The sequence below is a fragment of the Phodopus roborovskii genome, unplaced genomic scaffold (assembly GCF_943737965.1).
Source record: "Phodopus roborovskii unplaced genomic scaffold, PHOROB, whole genome shotgun sequence".
NCBI lineage: Eukaryota > Metazoa > Chordata > Mammalia > Rodentia > Cricetidae > Phodopus > Phodopus roborovskii.
The window spans coordinates 10,220,374-10,247,968 of NW_026126410.1; the positions used below are offsets into that span (position 1 = coordinate 10,220,374).

A 27,595-nucleotide genomic window follows, 5' to 3' on the forward strand; every position below is an offset into this window, starting at 1 on the left:
GCTAATCCGTCCTGATCCCTTGCCTACTTTGGGGAAACTAAAGAAGGATGAACCTGGTCTCTCTGCTGCCAGACTGATGCTTTCTCTGCCAAACTGGCCACAGCAATGAGTGGCTGGGCACCAGAGGGCAAGTTCTGCCAAACAAGTGTGAATTGCTAATGTGCTGGGAAGAACCCAGTGTATGCCATGCCTCAGCTCGATGCTGCCTAGTCTATGTACCAGATGCTCCAGCTATTGATACTTTCCAACAAGTGCTGTGATATCTGGCAGTGGCCCAAAGGCTGTCTACTGGCAACCCCCATCCCCAGACCTCTGAGAATACAGGAAAAAGCAACACCAAGGGAGAAAACTGTAGCAACTTTGAGCAATTGACAGCCAACACCAGCTGCTTGCTCTCTGGTTCTTCAGCTTCAGAATCTAGGTGGTAGAGAAGCTAACGGAGAATGTGAACACAGGAAGAGGAGCCCATTTTGATACAGGTGATATTTCTGATGATCATCTAGGGCAGTGATTTCTAGACTGGTTTAAGGATAAAGGGTTCCAAGAAGATGTAAAGAATGGAAGTCCAGAATTGTCTAAAAAGATCGTTACAGAGAGGAACTGGAGGACCTGTGTGGATGAAACAGACTGAAAACATGCCTACAATTCCCTCTTTTTACAAATAAGGAAACTGGCTCAGAGAAGAACCCTTGGAAATAACATACTTTACCCTAACAAACCCAACCCACAATGCCACAAGGTGTATGTGCACACAGCTCACTCTGTGTAGGGCTGGCTTTGTCCTACAGCATCGTGTCTGGGACCACAGCCCCTGGTACCTTACTACTTAGGAACTGTACAACACATTTACCCTTTGAGATCAGATGCGACTTGGGATGAAAAGAGCCAATGATGCCATCCAGTTGTAGTTTCCTGCTGAAAATCAGATTCTAAGATTAACTAAAAAGCATAAATTATTTTGTGTCTATTTATGCTACCTAGGGCAAGCTTGCCAAAAAGAAAAAGCCTTGGGTAGAATAAGTCACCCAGGGTCCTGAGCCCATGAATTCAAAGTTTAGAATTTAGGTCACAGAAATAATGTTCTATAAAAAGTTGACATCATATAATATAAATACTTAGGATATTTATCCTACTACTCTGTCTAAGCTTCAGGAACTATGAATAACTTTTGGGTATCTTGTTAAATTCCTGAATTCCAAAAGCAATCACTATTACAATAAAGTGCCCAGCCAAGAAAAAAAGAACCCATGCTTGAAACCTGGTTGCCTTCATGAATTTAATTTTAATTATTATGATGATGACAAACAACTTCATTATGCCACTTAAAACCATTTCTGTCTGAAGATATCAATGCCCATCACCACAATTCCTGGGTCATTAGTCTAGAGACAGGATTTCATAGAAGCAGGCCAACTACCTCTTTGCAAAGACTCTAGCACCTTTACAACATAAAGTTCTTATCAATAAACTAAAATAGGCTGAGGCAGGAGGATCCAAAGTTGGAAGTTACATAAGGCAACAAAGAGAGACCCTATCTCTACAACGATAATAAGCTAAAAAAGTATAAATAGGATTTCTGATGGTCAGAAATTTGCAATAGAAGGAAAGCTTGTGTTGTTCTGATTCTTAGTAATGAGCCATAGAGGAGCTGATTAAACTGGACTCAGTTTTCAAAGACCTATTGATTCTTTCCTTAATCATTGTGCTTTAGAGGCATTACCAAAGCTTTCAGCAACTTTGTCTTCCTTCAACCCCACCCCCCCTGCCCAATCCCCTCTCATTCTGGAAAAAAGAATCCATGAAAAAGATCTTCCTTGGAGGAGACCAAGGGCCTGCAGCTCAGTAGCACTGGGCTCTGGGGGGCGCTCTTGCCTCATAGGAAGAAGAGCCTGCTGAGGCTGTCTTCATTCAGTGAAGACTCACAGATCTCCCCCTTACAGTGGCAGTTGCTCATCTCCAAAGCCTTAGGAACGTGCAGTTGAGACTCAAATCTTCCTCAGAGCCCTTTATTCTAGTTTTTGATTTTCTCACTGGGACTTTCTATTCTGAACAAAATGCAGACATTTTCCCCTTTGATTGAAATGGCAGGTGCTCACTCTAAAATAAGTTACCGGGTCATTAAAAATGTGACTTTTACTCTAGAGTGTTAGCTGCACTTTGAAGATGGAATCTCCCACAGGATTCACTGAGGAAGAAATAGCTATGGGCCATTTTCCCGTGACACTCTAAAAGGTATTACTGAAATGTAATTAAAGTATGTTATTTATACCACTGTAACGTGTGTAATTAGCTTGGCTTTGGTGCTGAGTTTTTTTTAATTTATATTTTTTAAGCTTTTAGCACATTTACTTTCTATATTGTAGGAATGACAAAACAACAACATTTAGCTTCCAGTGAGCAAAGATAATTAACTTATTCAAAGTGCACGTGGGATATACACACTGTACTTGCTACGGCTTCCCCAATCCCTCCTGAAGAAGGATGGTGCTGATTCCACACCCCTACCCCACCCCAGCCTCACACTCTTGACACAGAGAAAGCATCCTAACTGGCTCTAATCTGATTCACAAACTGTCCCCTCAGCAACATTGATCTTTAAAAACAAGAAGAAAAACACCCACTAGTGTAGGGGGCAGGGTTATCATCACAGGGTTCTACAGTCTACCTGACAATAGTGAGTTCCCTCACTAAACTGCTCTGAGTAGCTCCTGAGTGTGTGGCCCAAGGACAATACCTGTTGTCTCTAGAACAAATGCAGAGGTAGGGTATCTTCCTTTTCCTTCTTTGTGACAGGGAGTCACTTCCATAAAATGACTGATTTCCAATGGGGAAAATGCCTCCCTTTCTTACAGCTTTGCCATACGATGGCAATTTGCTCAGGGGTTTGGCTTTGACTGTTCTTTACAGCCAAGTATTTCTGGTAGGATGGCATGCACATATTCCTACGTAGATTTTCATATATAAAAACAAGAGATAGGAAGAATAGATTTAAGGTAAACCAGAATAAAACCAGATGACTCAAAATTTAGGACTTGAGGAAATACGAGGCCTAGGACCGGATCACTTAAAAACCCGTGTTTTCTGGCTATGGGAGCAAATCCTGAAGGAAAGCAAAAAAGCAAACAACAATTATAATCCCCAGACTTGATACTGTAGTCCACACTTTGCAATCTTAAAACCCAAAGGCTTATGTTCCCCATTCTGCATATTTTGGGAGACATTAGGTTCTAGTATAGCTCATTTAAGGAAAATTAAAAGCACAATCCAAGGATGGCATTACTCATCAATCAACTCCCTTTCAGCTTTTCTGGATGCACTTGTACTTTCCCTAGAGAGCCTAAAATTATGCCAAATTCTGTGGGTTTTGAAGCCACAAGGCATCACAAAAGGGAAGGCCTTTTTCCTTAAGATCTTCATAGATATGCTATGTTCCCCTTTTAAACCATGAGGGGCCTGCCCCTATCACCAAACAGTAACCTCCAGGAGAAAACCTCAGGGGTCCTCTTCAGTAACTCAATGCCACTTTCCTATTTACCAAACACACAAGAGCCAACACACAGTTGTAAACAGGTTTTGTCTAATGGTTCTTTCTGGCTGCCACTCGCTTGCTCGCTCACTCGCTTGCTGGCAGTCTCAGCCAGCACATTCCCAGAGGAATCATGCAAAGGCATGGAGGGCAGCCCTATACTTCCTATTTGCTTTGAACTTTCACACTGCAGCCCTTCACAGGCCTGGGATGTCTGGGTCTATTAGTTCTCCTCTTTCCTAAGGAACTGACCTTTGAGCAGAAGCCAAAGGCTAATTAACTTTGCAGAGATTGACAGCCTTCCAGACTGAGACATTCCTGAAAGAGCAGGTACAAAGAGTCCCTCAGGGGTCCCATTGGTGTTTCTGATAGGCAGGAAACGTACTTGGTTTTCTTTTTAAAGTTGTGTGTGTTATGCAAATGTACATGTGGAAGTCGGAGGTCAACATCGGATGTCTTCTCCTATTGCTTTCCACATTATCTTTTGAAACAGGGTCTCCCACTGAACCCAAAGCTCCCTGACCAGGCAATAAGCCCCTGATTCTCTCAGACACCACACTAGAGTTATGGGCATGTATTTATATCTGGATTATGTGGATGGATCCAGCGTTTACATGGGTGTGGGGCTCTAACTCAGTATTTGTGTTATAAACCAAGTGCTTTACCTTCTAGCAATTTCTCCAGAATAGGAAACAAAAAAGCCAATGTTTACCTGAGGTTCTGTCACTTAAGTGGGATGGCAAAGGATACCTAGTAATGCCACCACACATAACTTTTCCAAAAATTCCTATGTGTGTGTTTTGCCTGAAGGTATGTCTGTGCATCATATGTGTGTAGTGCCCATGGAGACCAAAACAGGGTGTTGGATCCTCTGGGACTGGAGTTGCACATGTTTGTCAGCCACCATGTGGGTGCTGGGAACCAAACCAGAGTCCTCTGCAAGAACAATTGATCCTAATTGCTGAGCCACCTCTCTAGTCCCAACATAAATACCTTTAGCTGCTTTCTAGAAAACAAGTTTAAACTCCTGGTGGGGAGCAGAGGGTTGAGGAAAACCAGTCTGAGCAATGGGTGTTCCTAACTTGACGAGACACACTGGGTGATATGTAAGATACATGAACTGGAAGAAATAGCCTACTCCCCTGGGACAGCACCAGCAAATGGGAGGAAGCGACACTTGAGGAAGTGAAGTCCCCAGGGGGTGTGAAAGAAAGGAGTGCCCAGAGTGGACAAAAGGATTTAAGATTTCTGGTGCTCTGGTCATGGGAACTTGGAGCAACACGTTGTCAGGGTCTCTAGCCTCTATAGCCTCAGGCTGTGAATTTGGTACTCTCTTCAGTGTTTGGGAATAAGGGTGACTTGAGGCCACCCCTTGATTTCTGTGGCAACTCTGGTTTGCTTAAACACACCTGCTGCTGTTAGCCAGAACCTAAAACAGAAGGCAGCTCTGTGGTCACAGCTGGGGGAGGGGGGTTCCCGAGGGCCATGTATGTCCCTGTGTGTCTCTTCATGTACCTGTTTACTGGAGAAAGCAGCAGCAGGGGAGCAGAGCAGAAAAATCCCTAAACACACAAGATTTTTCCAAGAGTGAAAAAACTCAAGTTGCTTAGTTAGAAAGTATCTTTTGGATTCCAAGAAGAAAAATACCCACCACAGCTCACCTTGAACTCCTTTTAAATGAGCTTATGCTATATATTAGAATTATATGTTAGACCACACACTGCCAAACTAAAATTTGGACATATTTTGGAGTTCAGTAGAGAAAAGGGTTGTGAGTTAAAATTGTTCTTAGTATAGACCCATCATATATTCTGATAGAGACCCATCATATATTCAGATGTTCATAAAGATTCATCATATATTCTGATAATACAAACTGGGGTAAAGTAAAGAAATGTATATTCACCTGCATGAACCATTTATCCATATGTATGTATGTGAGACACATATCACTCAAATATATGTTTTAATTTTTTTATGAGTGGCTCCAAATTTTAGTTTGCTCTAACTGAAACTTATGACTTATGACAAATGGAAATTGAAATTAAAAACAACATCACAAGACTGGGCATAGAGGTATTCTCAAAGCTCAACACAAGGAAAGAAGATGCAGGGGCCTGGTTCGCTACATGAGGTCCTGCCTCAAGAACTCAAAAAGAAAGCTATAGCATTTTAATGAAATGACATTTTTCAAATACTAACCATTTCCCAAATTACATTACTGTATCTTAGAAAACCCAGATCTTAAAGAGAACCTTTAAAGAATAAGAAAAATCTCACTACCACAATTCACCTTAAATATAAAATTAGAGCATAGAAGTCAATATTTATTTTGAAATCTGGTAAGAGAGGATTTCGTATGTATAAGGTATGGGGATAATTGTTAACTATTTTCAAAGCTTCTCCGTGTTCCACAGAACAGCTTAAGAACTAAGAATGTTATTAACAATTGTATTAAATTTTCTGTAGCTCTTAGAGTTTTCAAAGCACTTTAACATCTATTATTACACTTTACAAATGCAACTAAGATAGCTTTATAAACTGAGATGCAAAAGGCATTAAGTGGGAGGTAAGGTTAAATATTAGAAGGAGATGAATTTGCTCAAGTCAAAATATTAATTCATTTCTTTGAAACAAACCCAGCTTCGATTCTATACCTCTGACTGGCTGCCTTCCTGAACAGAAAAAGGACAGAATTCTTTTTCATGTGTCTGTATCAGCAGTTCACAGTAATGGAAAGAAAATCATAAACTTTGTTAGATGATACTTTATCTTAACCACTTCATCATAGAGACGAGTTTGTCCTGCTGGATGGCTTCATGAATTCACGAAAGTCAGGGAATAAACTGGTTTAGGCAAATGGGCTTTGGGCAGAAAATCTTGTCCTAGACAATTCTTCAAGACTGTATCTGGCACCATTTCTTTATGTTACGGGACTTGCAAGCCATGAATTTACCTTTGATTCTTCCTTTCACTCCATCACCTGCAAAGACCTACTGTTTTCTTCTGTCTCTTTTTTTCTGGTTCTGTAACCCCTACTGGAGTTACTATCTGCTACCACTAACCCCTTAACTGGTTTCCCCAGATCCACCCTAGACACTGGTCTAGCAGTCTTAAAATTCTCTGCATCAGCTTCTGACTTCCAAGCTAGAATAAACTTCATGGTATTACAGACTGCCAATGCCCTACCTATGGTACCAGCTTTGTTTGTTGTCCCCCCCCCCCCAAATACTTTCTGTTTCAAGAAAACTGGACCATTCCTTCGTGTATTTTACTGTACCTTCTTCCTCAGAATATTCTACCTATGATTTCCAGGGGTCTTCCCCAGTGTCTTCTCCCTGAATCCTGTACTAACTAGCCCTTCTCCGCGTGAGCACTTACTGCTATGAACCTTGTCTATGCTCACACATTTCTTATGACTCCTTTAGTTTATATTAGGACATTCTTTCCTTTTTCCCTGAGGACAGATGGTAAGTTTCTTGGGGACAAATACTGTATTTTCTCATTGTTAGATCCCCTGGCCAGCTAACTGGATATACCAGTTAAGACTTGTTGAATTATAATAAATTATACTTCATTGTTAAAAATAAACATGAAGGCAAGAGAGGTCATTCTTGGCTTAAGTATTTAAAAAAAAAAAAAAAAAAGATGGAGGCTTCAGTTCACTCCAAATGCTGTTAGCCTCTTAATAAGCTATCAACAACCAGCAAATTACTGAGCCAGTGAATGCAATTCAAAGCATTATATCCATGAGTCATGCTGGCAGCTGGGCAGCTCGGCAGCTCTCTGGCTGCTTGGGCACAGAACATTCATCAGAGACATCTCTGGAACAGCCACAAGAATGAGCAAGTTAACCACAGTGTTAGATGTCACAGCTGGACCAACAACCCAAAGCAGGTCTCTAAGCTTTGCAGGTCCTCCCTTATGTGAATGACACAGGCAAGGTACAGCTGCAGAGCACTGGCCACACCCTACAGTCTCTGGTGGCATTAAGAAGCACATTCTCTACTGGGGGTGGGGAAGTGCAAGAGGGTGGTGTATGCAATATGCATGTCATTAACATCCTGTCAGTAAAAGCATAAAAGTACTAATAGACACACTAGATCATATGCAAAACCAGGGGGTTGTCGTTATTTTAAATTGTATTTTAGACAAAGCTCTTAAGATAGTTGACATTCTAACATAAATCTATGAAACTATTTGTTACTTTACATTAAGTTTTAAGAATTCAAGGAGGAATAAAAGCTATGAAGTTGTGTTTGGTTTCTTGCTTGTATGTGGTATTCACACGTGGAAGCCAGAAGTTTAGACTCAGTGTCTTCTCCAGTCACACTCCAACACCAAAATGGAACATTAAGGCAGGGTCTCTCTTGCTGAATCCAGAGCTCACCAGTTCTAGTGTGGCTAGTTGCTTGTTCCTGCTGTTTCCTTTCTCTGCCCTTTAAGTGCTGGGATCATAGGCAGGATGCCACAGCTGCTCGGCTTTACACCAGTGTTAGGGACCCACTCTGGTCCCTGAACTATCTCCCTAGCTCTGACATTGTGTGTCTGCGTGCATGTGTGTGTGTGTGTGTGTGTGTGTAAAGGAATCCAATAAAAAAATTACAGGTGTTTCTGATGGTAATTATATTTAGTCTCTTTTGAAATATGGTTTCAAAGAAGGGAGCATCATTACTAAAAAACTTCAAGGAAAGGCTCGGGAGCAAACATAAAGATAGAGTGTCAGAGCATTTTATTTGATGGGCAACAACAATACTTAATAGAAATGATACACGAATGCATGTGTTATTTCTAGGTTCTGTTGCAGTTGTGCAAGAGAATAGAATATGGGAAAAAATTGGTCTAATGAAGGCATGAAGAGGGACAGGAAGGGACATTGCAAACAGAGGGAAGGTAGTTAGATTAGGCAGTAATGACATTAATGTCTTCAGAAGAGTGATAGAGAATACCAAGGTTAAACAGAACTGACCACTTTTAAATGTAATCATAAGGTGCTGGGAAATCTCTATAGCAGTCAATGAGCCAATAATACTTTAGGTTTTAATTAACAGGATTGTAAGAAAAGACCTTAGGTTTACTATGCCATTAAATTCTAATCTCAGCCCTGACAGATCAATACTGTCAAACCTATTGTTAAGAATTAAAAACTAAAGTTAGAGAAGGTAAATGGCAGATCAAAGATCTCATGTCTGGTAACAAAGCCAGGGGCAGAACTATGGCAGACTCCGTTCATTCGTTCGTTCGTTCGTTCATTCATTTATTCACTCACTCACTCACTCACTCACTCACTCACTCACTCACTCACTCACTCATTTCCTCAAGACATATTTACCAGTGTGGTCCTACTGACCTAGAAGTACCTAGTGAAGAAAACAAAGTTCTCAACCTCTGTTATCATCTGATAAGAAAGAAAGCTAATTAAATAAGCCAGCATCTAATTTGGGGATTTGACGAGTACTGGAAGCAAAGCTGCTATGGAGAATGAACAGAATAAAATGAGGCATTACAAATTAGATCCTAAAGGTAGAGAGGTCCAACTAAGTAAGAGGTAAAGAATGGGAAGAATCCAGCTGTGATAAAAAGGGAGGAAGCAAGCCAGAAGGAGAGCAGATACAGGAATCTTGAGATGGGCCTACACAGGCAGGAGATGAGGTGAAGAACATGATTCAAAAGGAGGGTTGCAAGGCAAGGTCACAGAGCAAGGGTTGCTACAAGTTACAGGTTTGCATTATTTCAAGTTCAATGGAAAGGCAGAGAATAACCTTATTAGGGCTCCTAGAGAATCACACTGGTCGCTGTGTGAATAACAAGCAATAACAGAAATAGAGAGAGCAGGTAGCAAGCTTTTTGCCAGATTTCAGGAAAGACATGGCTGATGGAGAGAGACAGTGGCAGTGGCAATAAAAGAAAACAGTTCTGAGGGTGATCAGACATGCTGCCTTTGGTGGTGACAACCAAAGTCCTCTCTCCTATGAACGGTATGCAATATGATTTCCCTACCATACGTTTATATTAGAAATGAACTATGCTTGCACTGGTGTCTTAAACTACATATTAAAAAAAATACACAGTACATACTGTCACACACACATGCCTACTGATGAGTCTTACCTTTGCTACTTTGTTGGGTTTATACGATTCTAAGCCTTAGGCGTTATATACACAGGTGAGGCTTCTCTCACAGGTTGGTTGCAAGAACCGTTCTAGCAATTCCAGAATAGCAGGACATTCTGGCATGCAGGAGAAAGACAACAAATGATGGACACTTTCCCCTTCCCATATTCTTCCTCCAACAGTAGCGTAAGAGCACACAGAACACTGGTGCACACAAATGAGTTCTGTGCTCAGATAATGGGAACACACTCAAGCTTTCTACAATCCAGTTACCAGAGCCAAAGAGCATTTACATGGCAGGTCCAACCTCTGTCACATCCATCTTCACACCTGACTGGGAAGGTTGCCAGATAAAATATGGGATACCCAGTTAAATTTGGATTCCAAGTAAGTCAAAAAACCTTAAGATATGCCCATGTTTGACAACAATTTAAAGTTTTAAATTAGTTATCTGCAATTCAGACCTAAACTAAGTATACTGTATTTTGAGCTGTTACATCTGGCAATCTTATGACTCAGGCTCTAGTAGGAACAAACTGTCCTATGATTCTCCCTTCATAGTGCCCACGAGATGTTGATGCTTCTCTGTATAAGATGGATGTCTCTCACCATCACAGAGCTGTTCCTCAATTTCCACGTTTTTTTCATATTTCATTCATCACTTCTCAGTCTGAATACTAAGTGTATGAATGTCAAAAATCTAAGGAATAGCATTATATTGGGAATTTTGTCATGCAGTCCTAAAGAATGCTGGTCCATCCGTGCATGTGTGTTTGTGGGTGGATATAGTGGTGTGTGCACCTGCTGTGTTAACCTTTTAAAATAAAGATTACAGTAACAGCACATCAGGAATAATACCTTTTAAGAGTTTTCTAGTCATAGTGAATTAAATCTGCATTCACAATCATGAAAGCTACTTAGATCCCATAGTAGTAGAACCAATTATTGAATAAACTGGAAGAGAAAGCTTTGAATTTACTCAATAATCACTGTCTATCAAAAGCTAAGAGCAGAAAATCCTTCACTTAAAAATTGTAACACATGAAAATAGTTTAAAAGTGTAGACCACAGTTTTCTCTGAATACCTCTCTTGCATACACTCAACTGTTTCGATTTCTGTTTCACTATGGAGGGAGAAAGTCAAAGAAAGCATAAATCCAGTTATGGACATGAGATGTCCAAAGCAGCATTAGTATTCGCTACTGTTTCACAGATGATGAGCTTTCCTGTCCCAGAATGAAAACACACAGAGGAGGTTGTACCATTCAATACATAAATTATCTAGCAGTGCAGTGTATTTTCATTCTGGTTCAAGCTTACTTATATTTTGTGAACTGAAAACAAAATACTCATAGACTGGTGCTAGTCTGGAGGCCATATTTTGGCTACTACCAAAGTAGGAGATTCCAGAAATTAGCACTTCATATCTTCAATATGATGACACAAATAGAGACCTCTTCCTTCTGATCATTTCACTCAACAAGGGTCCTTTTATTTCCCTGAACAAAGAAACAGATATTTTCATCATCCCTAACAACCTCCCTGAGCCTAAGGATCTATAAAAACAGTAGCTGCCCCAAGTTTAGAAAGAAGATGACGCGTGCTTACTCTTCTTGGCGTAAGTCATTGACGCTGCGGTCCAGTGAGATCATGTCACTTGCCACCATGTTAAATCCGAACTCCTTAATGCTGGCTTGAACTGCTTGCTTGTATTCTGGTCCCAGAACCAATGGCTTGGCTTTCTCTCCAGGGCCACCAACCACTCCATGAGGCTCGGGTTCTTTGGGTTCAAAGTTACCGAGGACCCCTGGGCGTAGCACAGGATCATGGTAGGTGAAAGTCTGAGGCTTAAATGTGAGGAACTGTCTCTGTATTATGTCTTTTTGGGAATCTCCTCCAGCATGACGCTCCTGTTCATTTTTGGCCTTGTTTTTTCTTCTAATTGACTCTAAATCCACTTCTACTCCTTCAACATGAGGCCATGGTACCACAGGTTTGAATCTGTCATCCCCAGGAGCTAATCCATTGCCTCCTCGGTTAGGCATAGGGTTATTGACATCTCTGTCTTCCTATACAAAAGGGAGGGGATATACAATGAGTACATGAAGGCACACCAACCACAGCAGAATTCATATTACAAACTTTCATGTTCAAGAAAAGGCTGAGGCAATGACAAAACAGTTTAAAATGTGAAATGCAAGCAGGATACCATTAATCAGGATGCTGTACTGGAAGACATCTTTCAGATTGGATCAAAAAGGCTATTTTCTCACCTTATTATTTCAAAATAAATGAACACATTTTTTACTTGTCTCTTCATAAATTTAACTCTCTTTAAAAGATTTCTCAATGACTGAGACAGATACTTAATTGGTCTTATGGTACAGCAATGTTTTTTAGCCTGTTGATATATGACAAATAGAACCTTTTGTTAGCAATACAGCCATATGGTAGCAATGATATCAGATGCATGTCACACAGCCAACTGGCTTTGTGCCCAAAATGGCAGAGGAACAAGGTAAACATATGCATTTGATCCCAATTCAGGATTTTCTACTCACTCAGAGTAAGTAGAAACAAACAAAACTCAAATAATTGTAACCAAGGCACCACGGCCTTTAAATCTCTCTCTGCACTTGACTTTGCCACATCCAGGTAATATGGTAAAGACAGGCCCTGCTTGTAAGAATATTTGGTAAGTGGTGCTCTCTTTTCAGTTTGGACCCTCTCCACCTACATAGATCTTTCACCAGAAATCCTCAGTGCTGTTGCTTCTGAGGTACACTATGTTAACCTTTTGCCAAGCCAATGCCATTCTTTTCATAAAGTGGTGTTTGTCGACATTAGCACCATCTCAGGGGACCTTAAAGAATACTAAAGTGCCAGTTCTCGGGCACTGTGATTTAATTGGTCTGGGCATGCAGAGTTTTAAAGGCACCCCAGGTTGTGTAATATGCACCTAAGCCTGAGAGCTACTAAGAGCTACTTGCTTAAAGGCAGAGAGTTAGCTGTAATTGGGCATAGGAGGTATAGAGCCAGCACAGCTGGGTAACGCAAGGCTCCCTGTGAACTGCAAAGTAGGCCAACTTGTCTGCCCAGTTACTCCATGTTTCAATTACACCATCCTCTAACAGGTCAATAACAGAGCTAGCTCAACCCCCCTCAAAATTTTAAATTGCATGACCCTGAGAATTAAAGTTCAAAACTTCATTTTAAAGAATATGTAAGAGTTCCAGGCACAACCAAGTGTTTAGGCTGCTACCTACTTGCAATTTATTACAGATAGAAATTTCTGTATTATGTATGATATTCCACATGGGAATCTAGGTAAGGAGTAACTAAGGACTGACTTTAGAGAATTCAATATGATTTTTTTTTAAAATTATTCATTTATTTGAGTAATATTATAGTATCCAATAAACTATAGGTCCAATAGGCACAAAATGAAAAGCAAGCTTTTCTACCTTTCCTTCTGTACTGGAAATCAATAGCTAACGACTGCTTATGATTTTCTCTAGAGATGCATATGAACATACATGTGTGTTTATAAAACAAGTGATTTTAACATGGAATGTAGACATTTGTTACTCCACTAACAAGAACCTATAAACATGTTACAATGGTTTCAAGGATAAACTCAAAGAACAAACAAGTACATAAATGTCAAGAATATTAGTTTAGACAGGGCAGCAATCAATTGTATTCTGTTATACACAATTTCCATTTCAGTGGACAAGAATTCTTTCTCAATATTATAAAATGGCCCAAAGATAACAAAAAGTGTAAAGACTAGAAGTAGGTGAATTACACAAGTCATTATTTGAGGTCACTTTAAAGTTGTCCCTAAAGCATGAAATACAAGATGCAATATAGCTTGATTACATAAATGTGATGCCCTTCTTCCAGAAGACATAGCTTTTGGATCAAGCTTCTGTGCCCATGGCTGTGTAGAAGACACTATGCTTGAATCTAACTTTGGGTCCTAATAACATCAGAGGCAAACAATTAGAAAAGAAAAGGCAATGCAAAAAGAAGGCAGAAGAGGGGGATCCTGGGGGTGGCTGGCAGCCAGAGGGTGGCAGGGGACACACGAGAGGGCAGTAGGAAAGGAGAATATAATATGAAAACAAAATATGATCTCTCTCTTACACACACATGCAGATGCACAGAAATGCCACAATGAAACTCAATACTTTTATACACTAACTTAAAACAATAAAAATAAGTAACTAGAAGGTCACCTGGCCAAAAAAATGTTCATGAAGGATTGGAGAGTCCCTCAGGATCAGGCAATCATAAGAAGAATGCACCCTAAGTATGACTAATTCTGCAACAGAGGGGCAAGTATTGAAGCCAACAAGTAGTTCCAATGAGGGTAGTGTGCCACTTTCTCTAATCTGTTTGCTGGCTCTTTCCAAATGTGCAGTGTTGTAGATGAATCAAAACAGAAATCATTAGAAAACACTGCAGGGTGTGAGAACAAAGCTATTGACATTGAACCAAATTTAGCATAAGAAGGCAGAAGTTCTCTCCCTTCAAATGTTCATATTATGAAGAATTTTGAGAATTGGTAGAATCTGTAGAAAGGAAATGGCATTGGATCTGAACAAGTGGTTGGAAGAGCCATACCACACACTAACTTATTGTGGTAGTTTGAATGTAAGTGGCCCCTGCAGTCTCATAGGGAGTGGCACTATTAGGAGGTGTTGCCATGTTGAAGGAAGTGTGTCACTGTGGGGGCTGGCTTTGAGATCTCCTATGCTCAAGATACCTCCCAGTTTCACACAGCACTTCATGTTGCCTTCTGATGAAGATGTAGCCAGCACCATGTCTGCCTGTGGGCCACCATGCTCCCCACCACGATAATGGACTGAACTTCTATATTGTAAGCAAGCTACCCCAATTAAATGTTTTCCTTTATGAGTGTTGCTGTGGTCATGATGTCTCTCCACAGCAGTAGAAACCCTAAGACTCTTACCCAATGTCTCATAAAAGGAAGCAGTATCAGAAGAATGTGGAATAGTACATGAAATGGATTTGAGATGGAGTATCACTTCACGTGTGTCTTTTACTAAGCATTGTTTTAATCTTTTCTTTGACTTAACGGTTGTCAGCTTTAAGGTGTTAGTGTATTTTAGGGTTCTATAACAAGTGTGTTCTATCTTTGTCCCTGGTTACCTCACTTTCTTCTAAGCTCAGTGACCACTTTTACACTGGTGGTTTCTTCTGTTCACTTCCCCAGGCCACACCACAATTCTGATTTCCAGATAATGTACACAACTGTTTTCTGATCCTTTACATTTATCAACTTTATCTCTAACAGAACCTACCCTTTGCCGCACATAAAGGTTTCATCACAGTCTTCTCTACCTCAGATCCCGGGATACCCACCCTCTATTGGGCTGATGAAGTTCAAAGCTACATTTCATGTCAACTTCTTGTTGACATTCTGTTCTACTGACATTCAGTCCCTTATGATTCCCTGTCAATTCTGTCACCTGGGTAGCTACGGAATTTGACTGCTTCCATTATCCTCACTGTGATTTACTTAATTTTGGCTAATCCCCTTTAGGGAAGACTATTATGATAGTAGTACCAGTGACAATTGGAAGATTGTGAACATTGTGTTCCAAATGCTTCTCATACATGAGCTTGTGTAATCTCATGAATGAGGCATGGTCATTATAATTCAGAAGGAGATGACCAAATTATCTGAGATCAGAATCAGTACCAAGTGAAATTACAATCTGCACTTTGACTGGCTGAAGAGGCCCTGCTCTGGATACCCATGCCACGCTCATGCTTCCCTTCTTTATGCGCCCACAGCCTCCCCTCATCGTTTCTTCCCTCACAACATTTAGAAGGATTCTCCTAAAATCAAATATGAAGATATTAACTTTGGTTGCTTCTATTTTACCTGTGGCCACAGGTCTCAGCAGGCATTCTCTAACAGCACTGACAAGATTTTTCTACACTCCAGGCTGCATCCATGTAATGTCTCTATTATTACCTAAGAAGAAGGGACTGAGTAAGTTTACCTAAGAGTCAACAGTACTTTTATTCTCTTTTACTTTGCAAACTACATGGTCTTTCTTTCAGCTATTCAACTCAGTTATTGTAGTGTGAAAGAAGTCACAGATATGTAAATAAATGAGGATGATTATGTTCAACAAAACTTTATATGCAAAGGTAGGTGGAAGGCTACCTGTACCTGACTGGAAGTTTGGTAAAAGGACAACAGTATCTATTATGCTTTTAGAATCTGTCTTGGTATGGAATTCCTCAATAAAAATTTACTAAATAAATGAATTCTAAAATATATGCTTTTGAACTTAAGAGAGACAGAGAAGAAAAGGAAAAGACAAAGAACGAAGGATATAGAATTGGGATCCACAGGCTCGGATCAGCAGGCAGACCCTTACTGGCAGTACCTTATGAATTCACTGGGGACACAACTATACTCTCTGCATGATATTGTGCTCTAATGATATATAACAGTGCCAGAAAAATGGAATCTCCTGGCTTCTCAACGCCTGTATGTCTATTAACTGTGAAGGTAGAACCAAACACTAGGAGAGTCTGTCAACCCCCATGTCAATTAGGAATAATCATGTCATCTCTTAAGGTTAGATGATTCAGAGAGCTCAGGCTCTAAAGCAGTGTAATTTTTAATTCCTTTGAGAAGCAAAGCTGTGCACTCCATCTTCCAGGGAGTAAATGACTCAGAAGCCTCCATGACTCACAGCACTATAACAGTGACTGACTTACTGTACAGCCAAAGCCAATGAATCACTGTTGACTAGGAGCGCAGAGACCCAGAAGTTACGTTTGCAGGATGATTACATTCACAAAGGTGGAAAAGAACAGAGAATACAAGCACTTATCACCAGATGGTAATATGAAATAGAACTGAGGTCAGACTAGTCACTGTCTACCTGATATTTTAAAACACTCCCTGCCCTGAACTCCCAAATCCTTTCTGTATGTCCCGTTTTTTTCCAGGATGACCACGCCTTAGTAAAGATGACACTAATCTAAAAGGACTATAAAAACGGTCTTCAGGGCAGGTGACAGTCATGAAGAGTGGGTATGAAATCAGAGGTTCCGGGATGCTTCTGCAGTTACGTGGCCCGTTGGGAAACAACAGTTTAAAGAAAATGGCCACTACTGGCATCCTTCTTCATGAGCCACAGCATTGAAAAAGTATCACACGATACATTTTAGTTAGTGGTTAAAAACTCTCTTAACCAAAACAAGCAAGTACACACATCCTTTCTTGGGATGCACTCACAACAGTTGAAACAGGCAGAGAATGGGGAGGGAGGAGGTCAAAACCAACTAAATGCCACCATTTTTAAGGAAACAGTTGGTGGCACTGCAAGTTGCTGTATGGTGTGTGTGTGTGTGCACGCGCATACATGAGTGGAGTGTGGGAATGCTTTCACATGTTTGTGGAGGATATAATTTGTGCTTAATCGGGGCTTAAAATTGCTAAATCCAAGATTAAGTGGAAATCTCAGCAGCCCTTAAATATCTAGGGCAGGGGTTCTCAATCTCTGGGTTTATATTCTGCACATTGGATATTTATGTTATGATTCATCAGAGTAGCAAAATTATAGTTATGAGGTGGCAACAAAATAATTATATCCTTGGGTGTCACCACAACATGAGGCACTGTATTACAGGGTCACAGCATTAGGAAGGTTGGGAACCACTGCTCTAGGACATTACCTCTTATAAGGAATGACCCTATTTCCAGACATTTAAAAAGTTTTGAACCAGGAAGACATTTTGCCATGGTAATGTCTATGTGGGGGGCTAGGGCAGAAATGAAGTGTGCTTCTAGGTTCAGTACACTTATGTGAATAGAAAAATTCCATACACACTTTTGGTGTGACATAGTAAGATAATAAATGACATCATGACAAGAGGAATCATCTATGGAAAGGAACAGACTCCTGTAGGGGGGCTTCCTGTGGACTTGTGTTGTTTTGAAGGTACCAGATCAACAGACTGGAGAAAAGTCAGTAGTTGATACTACGGTCATCACAGCTTAGTAACACAGCTTAATAACTAAAAAGATGAGTGGTAGACTTTGGCAGGGCAGGCAGGCTCAATACTGTACCTTAAGCCACTTCCTCAAAAGTAACCTTGAAACCAAAATGTTAAGATCCTGACAACAGAGAGCCACCAGATACATTACATATCGAAAGCCTATCCCTTTCACTTAACTTTTCTCCCAAGACTGCCCATACACCATAGAAAACACACTCACAAGAGTTGTAACTAGGTACTGCCAGTGTAAGTACTGCAAAGGTTTTTTAATCAAGGCTCCAGATACATGAAGGAAAACAAAAATATATCCTATAAAGTCTGTCTATAGTAGCCTATACCATGTGACAAGCACAAAAACAGATTATTTTCCTCAAAATTGGCCAAACTGTAGTTTTGAATATTTACATGTCAGAACCAAAGGAAGACTGCTATTACACAAGAGTGTCGGTTTATGTTTCACTACTGTGTAGCTGGTCCAGCTGTCTTTGGGCTTTCTTTCACACTTGAGTATCTCTTGGCATTCCTTGTCTTTTGTTTAAAAGATACAAGGGACTAAAGCTAGCACCTTGCCCATGCTAGGCAAGTTCTCCACCACTGAGATCCTGTTTGTTTGTTTGTTTGTTTGTTTATTGAGATACAGTCTCACTAAGTTGTCCAAGCAGAGCCTGGAGCTCACTCAAGAGGCCAGGCAGGCCTTGAATTTGTGATCCACCTCCCTCAGTCTCTCTCTAGAGTCACTGAAATTATAGGCTTGTGTGATTAGCCCAGCTTCATTTGTTGTTCTTAAATGAGGTATCTATCTGCACTGACACGATCATTTTCTCAAGTAACCTGAGTAATCAATCACACGTCAACAACAAAATAGCCCAGGATGGCACATTTAAGGCTTAGGATCTTTGTGTTAGCTTTAACAGCTTCTTTTCCATTGTCAGGATAAGATCATTTTGTGATTTTCCTGACTTTATGAAAAAAAAAAATCAAATGTACTGAAAATACTGTATACTCAGTAGGAAAATGTCCATTATTATTCTGTAATCAGCTAGTGGAGTGATGATAAACTCACTAAAGTTATCTAAAATTATCTTCATTTTCTGATGTCTGGTCCAAACATCTTTTTAGCCACCTCCTTCTGGACACTGGATTCCCTACTTAACAGATGACAAAAGTGCACAGTCATCCTAGGAGCTTCTAATGCACCCAAGGCTTTTCCTCTATGTAATCATGAGTACTGGATATTCTGAGTGTAAAACCGATGCTCCCTCTAAGCATTTAAAATCATCTAAGAAATTAAACAGGGTTAAGCAAGTTTTTTCCTACTATTGACTTTGGTATAAAACCAAGCAAACAAAAACCCATCAGGCCCATCATCAGGCCTGGGAGACAGCTCAGTGGATAAAACGCTCACCTTATAAACATAAAGGCCTAAGTTCAGATCTCTGACACCCATGTAAAAAATCAGGTGTAAACTGGCTCGTGAGAGAGGAAAGCGTGGAGGCAGGGGGATACCCAAACCTCACTAGTCAGCCACTGTAGCCAAAATGATGCACTTTAGGTTGGGTGAGAGGTTTTGACCTAAAAAAATTAAATGAGAAAGAGAGAGATGGTCCAGAGGTAGAGAGCACTTGCTCAGTTCCTAGCAACCATATGGCAGCTTACAATAGCCTGTAATATAACACCTGGTAAGCAAGTCATTCATACACATAATATATAAATAAATAAATCTTAGAAAGATAAAGGTGGGGAGCAATCAAGGAAGACACTTGTCATGAACTTCTAATCTCCACACTCAAGTGCATATATGTATATGCACATATATACCCATACACATCCACAGATACAAATAGCACACAGACACAGACAGACAGACAGACAGACAGACACACACACACACACACACACGATTACTGACACTTCTGTATGTTCTATCTGTTGATAATAATTATGTATGATTATTTTCCATCAGGCAATGCTCAATTCTTAAAGCCATCTCTCTTTGAAGAGACATCATTGTAAGATTTTGACACTCTCCCTCACGTTATGAAGACTGATAATTTGTGTTTGAGGCAGCTCTTCCCTTGGGTTTTAGGAAAACACCTTTTTAACAGGCAAGAAATTATTATTTTATCTTTATCAGAATGTAATCCTAATGGACAAATACAAATTTATTTACAAAACATGTATTTATTTAAAATATTTCAGAGATACCAGCTTATATTAGTTAACAACAGTAAAACCTTTAGAAATATAAGAATATTATATTGTGTTTTTGTCACTGGTGGTGGTTTCTGAGACATGGTTCAAGATGGCCTTGAACTTGCTATGTAGCTAAGGATAACCTTGAACTTCTGATCCTCCTATATTCAAATGTTGGGATTACAGGCATGTGCTACTGTGCTATACTTTTTTTTCCCCTAAATTCAAGCTTTAAGGTTGAACTTTAATAATTGTAGATTATTTCAGTGATTGGGCATTGCTTGCAAGTATATCTGGAAGTACTATAAACAGGATGAATCACAAATCCATTCATTTATCCAGATGTATATGCTACAATTCTAAGCAAAGTTTAGTATATCCAAATGAAAACTAAAGTAGTTTAAATTCATGAAAGTTATGCTTGCAAAACAAATAAACAAACAACACTACAGGGTCTCACTGCATAGCTCTGATTGGTCTGGATCATACACCATACAGAACTCATAGAGATCCACCTGTCTCTGGCTCCTGAGGACTGGAATTAAAGTCATGTACCACAATGTCCAGCTAAACTGTACTTAAAAAAAAAAAAAGTTACATTTAAAGTACAAGTTATGGAATTCTTAGTAATTTAAACTTTTAATTTTCAACATTAAAATTATAGCTTGAAAGGAGCTTCCCTCAAAATCCTTTACATTAACTCTGCAATCTGTAATGTTCTATTCTGTAAATTGGAAATTGCCAATAAGCACACAGTAGTTCAAACTAGCAACTTAAAATAAGGAATAAGCTGGCAGAAACCACTCCCCTTATCCCTCCCTGTGCGTACTTCCATCATTCCCCATCGTTCAGCATGGCCTTAGTATCTATTTACACGTTTCTTCCTGGCCAGGCATAAAACTGTATTTATCTGTGAGTCACAAGACCTGGCAGACAGTGGGTTTCCAGTGTGTGCTTGCTCGAGGGTTGAGTATGTGGAGATCATCTAGCTGTGGCTCATCTGTTATTACAGTACTTCCGGGAATCTAAACTGATGTTGGATACATTATCCTATGCTTGCTTGGTTTAAGCTAGTGCTTAGGGAATATAAATGACATAACTGCAAATGGGTCTTCCCTACAAATCAAAAATTAGAATAATCCTTTTTATTCCCTACACATCGAAAATTTGAATAATCCTTTTTAAAGTTTCTTCTTTTGTTCAGCTTTGGATAAATTTCTGCAACTGAAATCTTGGTGCTTCACAGGGAAAAGAAATAGTACTTTATTTAAGCAAGGGAAAGTAAATCTACTCACCATAGTCTTAGTTTTCTAGATCAGCTTCTCTCACAAAAGACACCCTGTTAAATTTTATACTTGCAAACAGTAATAGGACAGAGATTCTAAATTAGACCAGGAAAATATGAGGCAATATTCAAGAGGGAATAAATGGTGTGTGTGTGTGTGTGTGTGTGTGTGTGTGTGTGTGTGTGTGTGTGTGTTTTGAGACAGGCTTTCTCTGTATTGCTTTGGAGCCTATCCTGGAACTCGCTCTGTAGACTAGGCTGGCTTCAAACTCAGAGAGATCCGCCTGCCTCTGCCTCCTGAGTGCTGGGACCAAAGGTGTGTACCACCAACACCCAGCTAAGAGGGAATTAATTAAAAAAAAAAAAAGTGAGAAAACAAAATACTAAAATGTGGCTAATTTTATTATAGGAAAACCACAAGCAACACATTGATACATTGATATTTTAACAACACTCCACCTTTTATTCATAAGACTATGTATTTGGGTTTTTTTTTTTTTTTTTTTTTGAGACTATGTAGCTAGCTGACTGTCCTGGACCTCCATATGTAGATCAGACTGGCCTTGAACTCAATAGAGAGCCACTGGCCTCAGCCTCCCAAGTGCTATGATTTAAAGTGTGCTCCACCAATACTACTTAATTGACCAATTACTATCATCAATAATTATTATCAAGGAAACCCAATTAGGAAGCTAGCCAGCAGTGGTGGTGGTAGTGGTGGTACACATCTTTAATACCAGCACTTGAGGCAGAGGTGCTGATCTCTGTGAGTTCCAGGCCACCCTGGTCTAAAGAGTGAGTTCTAGGATAGCCAGAGCCATTACACAGAAAAACCCTGTCTAAAACACTGAAAATAAAATAAAAATACCCAAGAAGCTTATGGAACACATATAATTTAAAAATATTTATAAACTCCAATAATTCTTACCTTCAGGGACTGCATGACAATTCATGCTCTAATTCCCAGGATGAGTCACAAACACACACGTTGGAAGATACCTTACTTTGAATATTTAGTATTAACTAGCTAGCTGATTTTAAATGAGTTTTAGGAGTCAAAGAAACAAGTATTAAATAAATGATCAACAAATCATTTCACAATACATTTCAAAAGATGTTATCAAATTTTATCTGTCAATTTATGCTGATATTTTAGCACTAAGAACACAGACTTTCAGAGTAAGGCTATAAATACAAGGCATACAAATGTCATTAAGAAACCTCACCCAAAGGAGTGAAAGGGAATGGTAACGTTTTTTTTGGAAACCACTGAAGGCTATAGCATAGATTTTTTTTAAAACACTGCATTAGAAGCCAAGTGTCTTTCAAATCTTAAAAGAAAGCTCCTAAATAGAATTTGCACTTTATAGATGATATATAAGTTACACAGAAGAACTCAATAAAGTTGTCAATATTTTATAGTAAATCTCATCAGATTATTTTAGACAGAATGAGCTGTAGGGAAGATGTTTGGAAAAAATGAACAGAATGGTGGGAAAAACCAGAAACAAAGCAATGGGATTTTAAGATAAAATATCTGTGAAGATTTTAAGACATATGAATAATGTATGCATAGATATACATTATGTATGTGCACAAGAAGAGGAAGCATACATTTTAGGACCACACAGTTTAGAAAGAAGAGAAATTAACCCTGCTGAATAGACACTTCAGAACAACAATCAAGGCGTTTCATCAGGTACTTAAAGGAGGATGTATTTAAGGCTGAATTGATGGAGATGAGGCCACATCCATTCAGCCCACTCGAATCATGTGTTGGTGCTTTGTTTCAGCTTGTACCAATCAACTCTATTCTTACCTAGAATTGCTCAGTAAGATTGCCCCTGTACTCCACTTTCTAACTCATCTTCTGGAAGTGTATTCCTAGCATTTATCCCTGGAGACCATACTCCCCTGTGTGTGTGTGTGTGTGTGTGTGTGTGTGTGTGTGTGTGTGTGTGTGTGTGTTATGACTCTTATTTCCAGTATAATACTCGATTTTATAATTTAGTATCACTGAAAGGCAAGCATACAATTTAGCTCTTAATCATCTTTCCCATCTGGAAGGTCCAGGGAAGCTACATAATAACTTATAATCTCCCAAAGAGTCTCACAGAGAAATTATGACACCAACAGAATCCTCAATATTCCTTGTAACATTTAGGACGACACTTTACCCACTCAGAGTAGAATGAAGTCAAACATGGCAATCGTGTTGGGAGAGAATATTTAATGTCCTCTTGAAAACTAAAAGAGCAATGTCCTGTTGTCCCTCTGGGAAGAAATTCAAGAACAGAATACAATGCTCCCCCATGGCAGAGACTACATCTGCAGTTGCAGTTGGATGGATAATGCAGTCTTTGCTTAGTGCTTCCTGGCTCTGCCCTGAAGGCTGGGCTCCACAACAGCTCAAGAACAAAGCCTGCAACAGGAACTTAACTACAAGTACATTTCAATTGATGTCAAATAATCTCCTCTTGAAAATCTGGGGGGGGGGGGGAGCAGAGAAGAAAAGAAAATCACTCCAAGGAAGAAAATACTTCATTGTGTAGGGCAGATGCATCATTCTTAAGCAGACCAAAGCTTACTACCATGTTTGACTGTGACCCATTTTAGGGGAGTATGACACAGGAACATAATTAGATGAGACCGAAAGGTCTGAATGTAGACCAGGTTGTTTAGGGCATAAATGTCTTGACATGTTTTCCTTTCAACTCTCAACAGGCCTGGTCTCAGGAGGAAATACTTGGCCAATTATTGTCTAGTTTGTCCCAAGTGCCCTGTGGCCTTCAAGTTAGCATAGATTCATCATTAAAAGACACATGAACCGTCATTTTACTTCTCCTATTATGTATTTTAGTTTTCCAATATGCCAGATACTATACCTGGAGGTAAGGAGGAATCAGTACCCGAGGAAGCAGGGCCCATGGCAGGGAAAGCTATGGCCTGGGGCCACAAGATAGAAGGGTGGGTCTACTGATAAGGAGACAGGAGAGAAGGTAGGGATAGAGTGTTTGGGGAGTGACAAAAGGCAACAAAGCAGAAGCCAAGAGAACAGGCCCCTTAGGACTGTTAGGAAGAACCTTGAGAGTAGCTTAGGAAGAACCCTAAGAGAAGCACACATCCCATCAAAGCAAATGGGTAGAATGAGTGCTCTAATGTAGCAGACGAACCAGAAGGGAAGATAACAGAGATGCTTTGGATCTAAGAAGACAAAATACTAGAAAACACAGTGTGAGAGAATTTCAAGAAATAAGTGTCCAACGGGCCTAACAGTTATGGCCATAATTATGGTCTTTAGGTTGAACCCTATTCTCTTACTCCACACTGTGAAATAGAGGTATCTGTGTCTTGCCCTAGGACGAGCATTTTACAAGCAGCATTTAGCTCCATCTTGAATGCAAATACAAGCTAACTCCACACCCTGGATATGTAGACAAACCTGCCTTTTCAGCAACTCTTAGCAGTCACAGACCAACAAAGAAGTTATTCTGAAAGCAAAAGGTCAATTGGAACCAATGGACACCTAGGATATTAATACCGCCCCAGAAAAACCAGGCTGGAGAACTACCTGAGTGGCAAGGAGGAAGGGTGCAACAAGCTCACCCCATAAGGAACACAGAGAAGGAGATGACCACCCAGGGTCTGGCAGGCAGAGAATTTCAGCTTTCCCAGGGGCTCTAGGTAAGCTCAGCCCTCTGTGCTTATCTGTTTAAAATGACAATGGTTCCTGCTGGTCTCTCAGGACAACTTCAGTCAGCAGCACATCTGGGTCCAGTTTCTTCCTCTTCTCTCCAGGGTTTGTCTCAGAGCCAGTGCTCCAGCTGCTGTGGTGTTAATTCCCTTTCCCTCTTTTCTCCTCAGCACCTTTCTAACTCCCCAACCACCCTTCATGTTAGTTTTTCCTTCCCCAACCAGAACAGAAGCTCTCAGAAAAGCCTTCTCCTTCTACTTTCTCTCCCCCCACCCCCCTTCGTCTTCTTTTTGGAGACAGGGTTTCTCTGTATAACAGTCTTGGTTGCTCCAGAACTCACTATGTAGACCAGGCTGGCCTAGAACTCACAAAGATCTCCCTGCCTCTGCCTTCTGAGTGCTGGGATGAAAGGGATCGCTACCACAGACAAGCTGAATCCTCATTTTTATAAGCAAGGCGTTTCAATGAAAAAAAAAAAAAAAAAAGTCTGTTGAGAATGACTTACAGTTTCTAGGAGCTGAGAAATTTACATAAATAATTTTTGGAGCCTTTAGAAGCCAATTAGCATATCACTGATTTATCTTTCCTCTGGTTTTTATTATTATTATTATTATTATCACATTATAAAGTCTGGCTTTGGCACCTACTTGTGCCAGAGAAAGAGCCAACTGTGACATTGAGCAATGCAATGTGCCTTGTCAAAGCTTCTTTGCTCCTCCAGGGTGTTAGGTTATAATTTCTCTTGACAGCACGCAACACAAGGGGAAGAGAAGACATTTCCAGCAATTTTGCACAGAGAAGTAAATCAGTCTTTCTCAAAACTAAAGACTAAAGTGTTTCTTGTCCTATGATAATGCTGGATTTTGAGCTGTCAAACCACAGCTAAAAAATACCCATGCCTTTCCCCTACATATGGAATTGGGGTGGAGGGATGGGAGGGGAGGGTGGTTAGGGTGCATGTGAGAGGGCAGAGAAGGTAAAAGGGAGAGAGGGAACTGGGATCGACATGTAAAATAATAAATTAAATAAAAAAATGCTTTGACCCAAAATTTAAGTTCAAGGACAAGTTACTGGGGAAAAGGATTTCTATTTTTGTTTCCACAGAAAATGAAACACTGTGGATTCCTTTCAGACTAATGTGGTTTGATCAAGCCAGACCGCCTGAAACAGAGTACCAGGTGATTCTACATTCAAAACAGCTGGACAAAGCAGCCTTACAGACTACAGCCAGGATTTCTGCAATCTTCTTCGAATCCCCCAAGACAGCGCCCCTTACCAGCAGGAAGTAGTTTGGAAAGAAGGACGCCCAAACTCCCAAATATTGATTGTCTATAAATGTTTGTTTTCATTTAAATGGACTTGGATATATAATTCTATCAGATATATATCTGATAGAATTATAGCTCAGAAGCATCCTAAAAAAAAAAATACCCATGCCTTTTCATGACCAGCAGGCCGCTGAGGCTAGGAGTGTGCCCACAACTATGGCTTCATTCACTGTCTGTTCTAATAAAGAACTTATCACAACACTTGGTCCCTCAAAGATGGGTGAAATCATTACACCATCCTGAAAGGCTTGCTGTTTCTTAGGACAGGCAAATTGTGCTTAAGACTGGAGTTCTGGGGCTTGGAGAGATGGATTAGTGGTTAAGAGCACCAAGTATACTATCCAGAGGACGGGTTCAGTTTCCAGCACCCACATGGTAGGTCACAACTGTGTATAACTCCAGTTCTGGCGTATGGACACCTTCACCCCAAGGCACATGAAACAAATAATTGAAAAAAAAAAAGACATAAGTTCTGTTATTTTTCCCCTATAATGTAAAATGTATCAATCCAGAGAAACAAAAGGACCCTCACCCCCCAAAAACATAAAAAACCCAAAACAGCCAACTAACCAAAAAACCCACAGCAAATGCAGGCAGCAGTCTATTCTTTGGGTCACAGGAGAAAGGTCCCTGTGAAAGACCCAGGGGAGCTAGTGGCGATGGAGAACTGAACAGTGAGGGAGATGTTAAGACACCGCTCCTGCAGGGTATAGGGACGCACACTCTAAAGCCAGCTTTCCAGAGATGGAGGCAGGAGGACTGACACTTCAAACGCAGCCTGAGTTACCTGAGACCATCTCAAAATCACAACAAAATAAAACAAAGCCAGACACAGCTTTCACAGAGAATGATTTGGGGTGTTTTTTAATCCCTGATTTCCTAGGAAGTAAACAGGTTCTGTTTAGATTATCAGACCATTTAAATTTTGTTGCAGTACATTTAAAATTAATTTCTATTTCTTAACCTTGCCAACTGCCACTTTTTTTAGGTGGTAGGAAAGCAATATTTCAATTTTATTCTAGTGCTGTTCAAAATACGTAACCTTCTTTCTAGGACACGTTACACACAATTGGAGTGTTTGTTTCAGGATACTTGGAGTATTTTAAGAGAGACACTAGCTGTTGAGCAACAGGAACCACACCATCCATTACTCTGGAATCAAGCCAGTTCCATAAGGCAACAGGGTCAAGAAGAGGCAATGTTAACAAGTGCCAGTACATCCCTCAACCCTCTGAGTGAGCATGTGCGAGCATGCCTGCTGAAAGCCAGGGCTATGGTCATGCTAGGCAAGTGGCTCTGCCCATGGACCTGTATCCAAGAGCCAACACCTAACTCTTTTCATCCCTGTCAGGAACCCCTTGACTAAGGTACCATAAATCTTCAGGTTACACATAAGAAAT

The 27,595-nt window shown here is 40.2% G+C and overlaps 1 protein-coding gene across 2 annotated transcripts in view; it reads right to left on the minus strand.

The window, feature by feature from the left end:
* Positions 1-27,595, minus strand: part of Galnt7 (polypeptide N-acetylgalactosaminyltransferase 7) — a 121,412-nt gene that overhangs the window by 50,845 nt on the left and 42,972 nt on the right. For both annotated transcript variants that reach the window (XM_051182445.1, XM_051182446.1), the window contains exon 2: positions 11,249-11,709. In XM_051182445.1, coding sequence (XP_051038402.1) covers positions 11,249-11,709 — 461 coding nt within the window. The remainder of the gene's footprint in view (positions 1-11,248; positions 11,710-27,595) is intronic.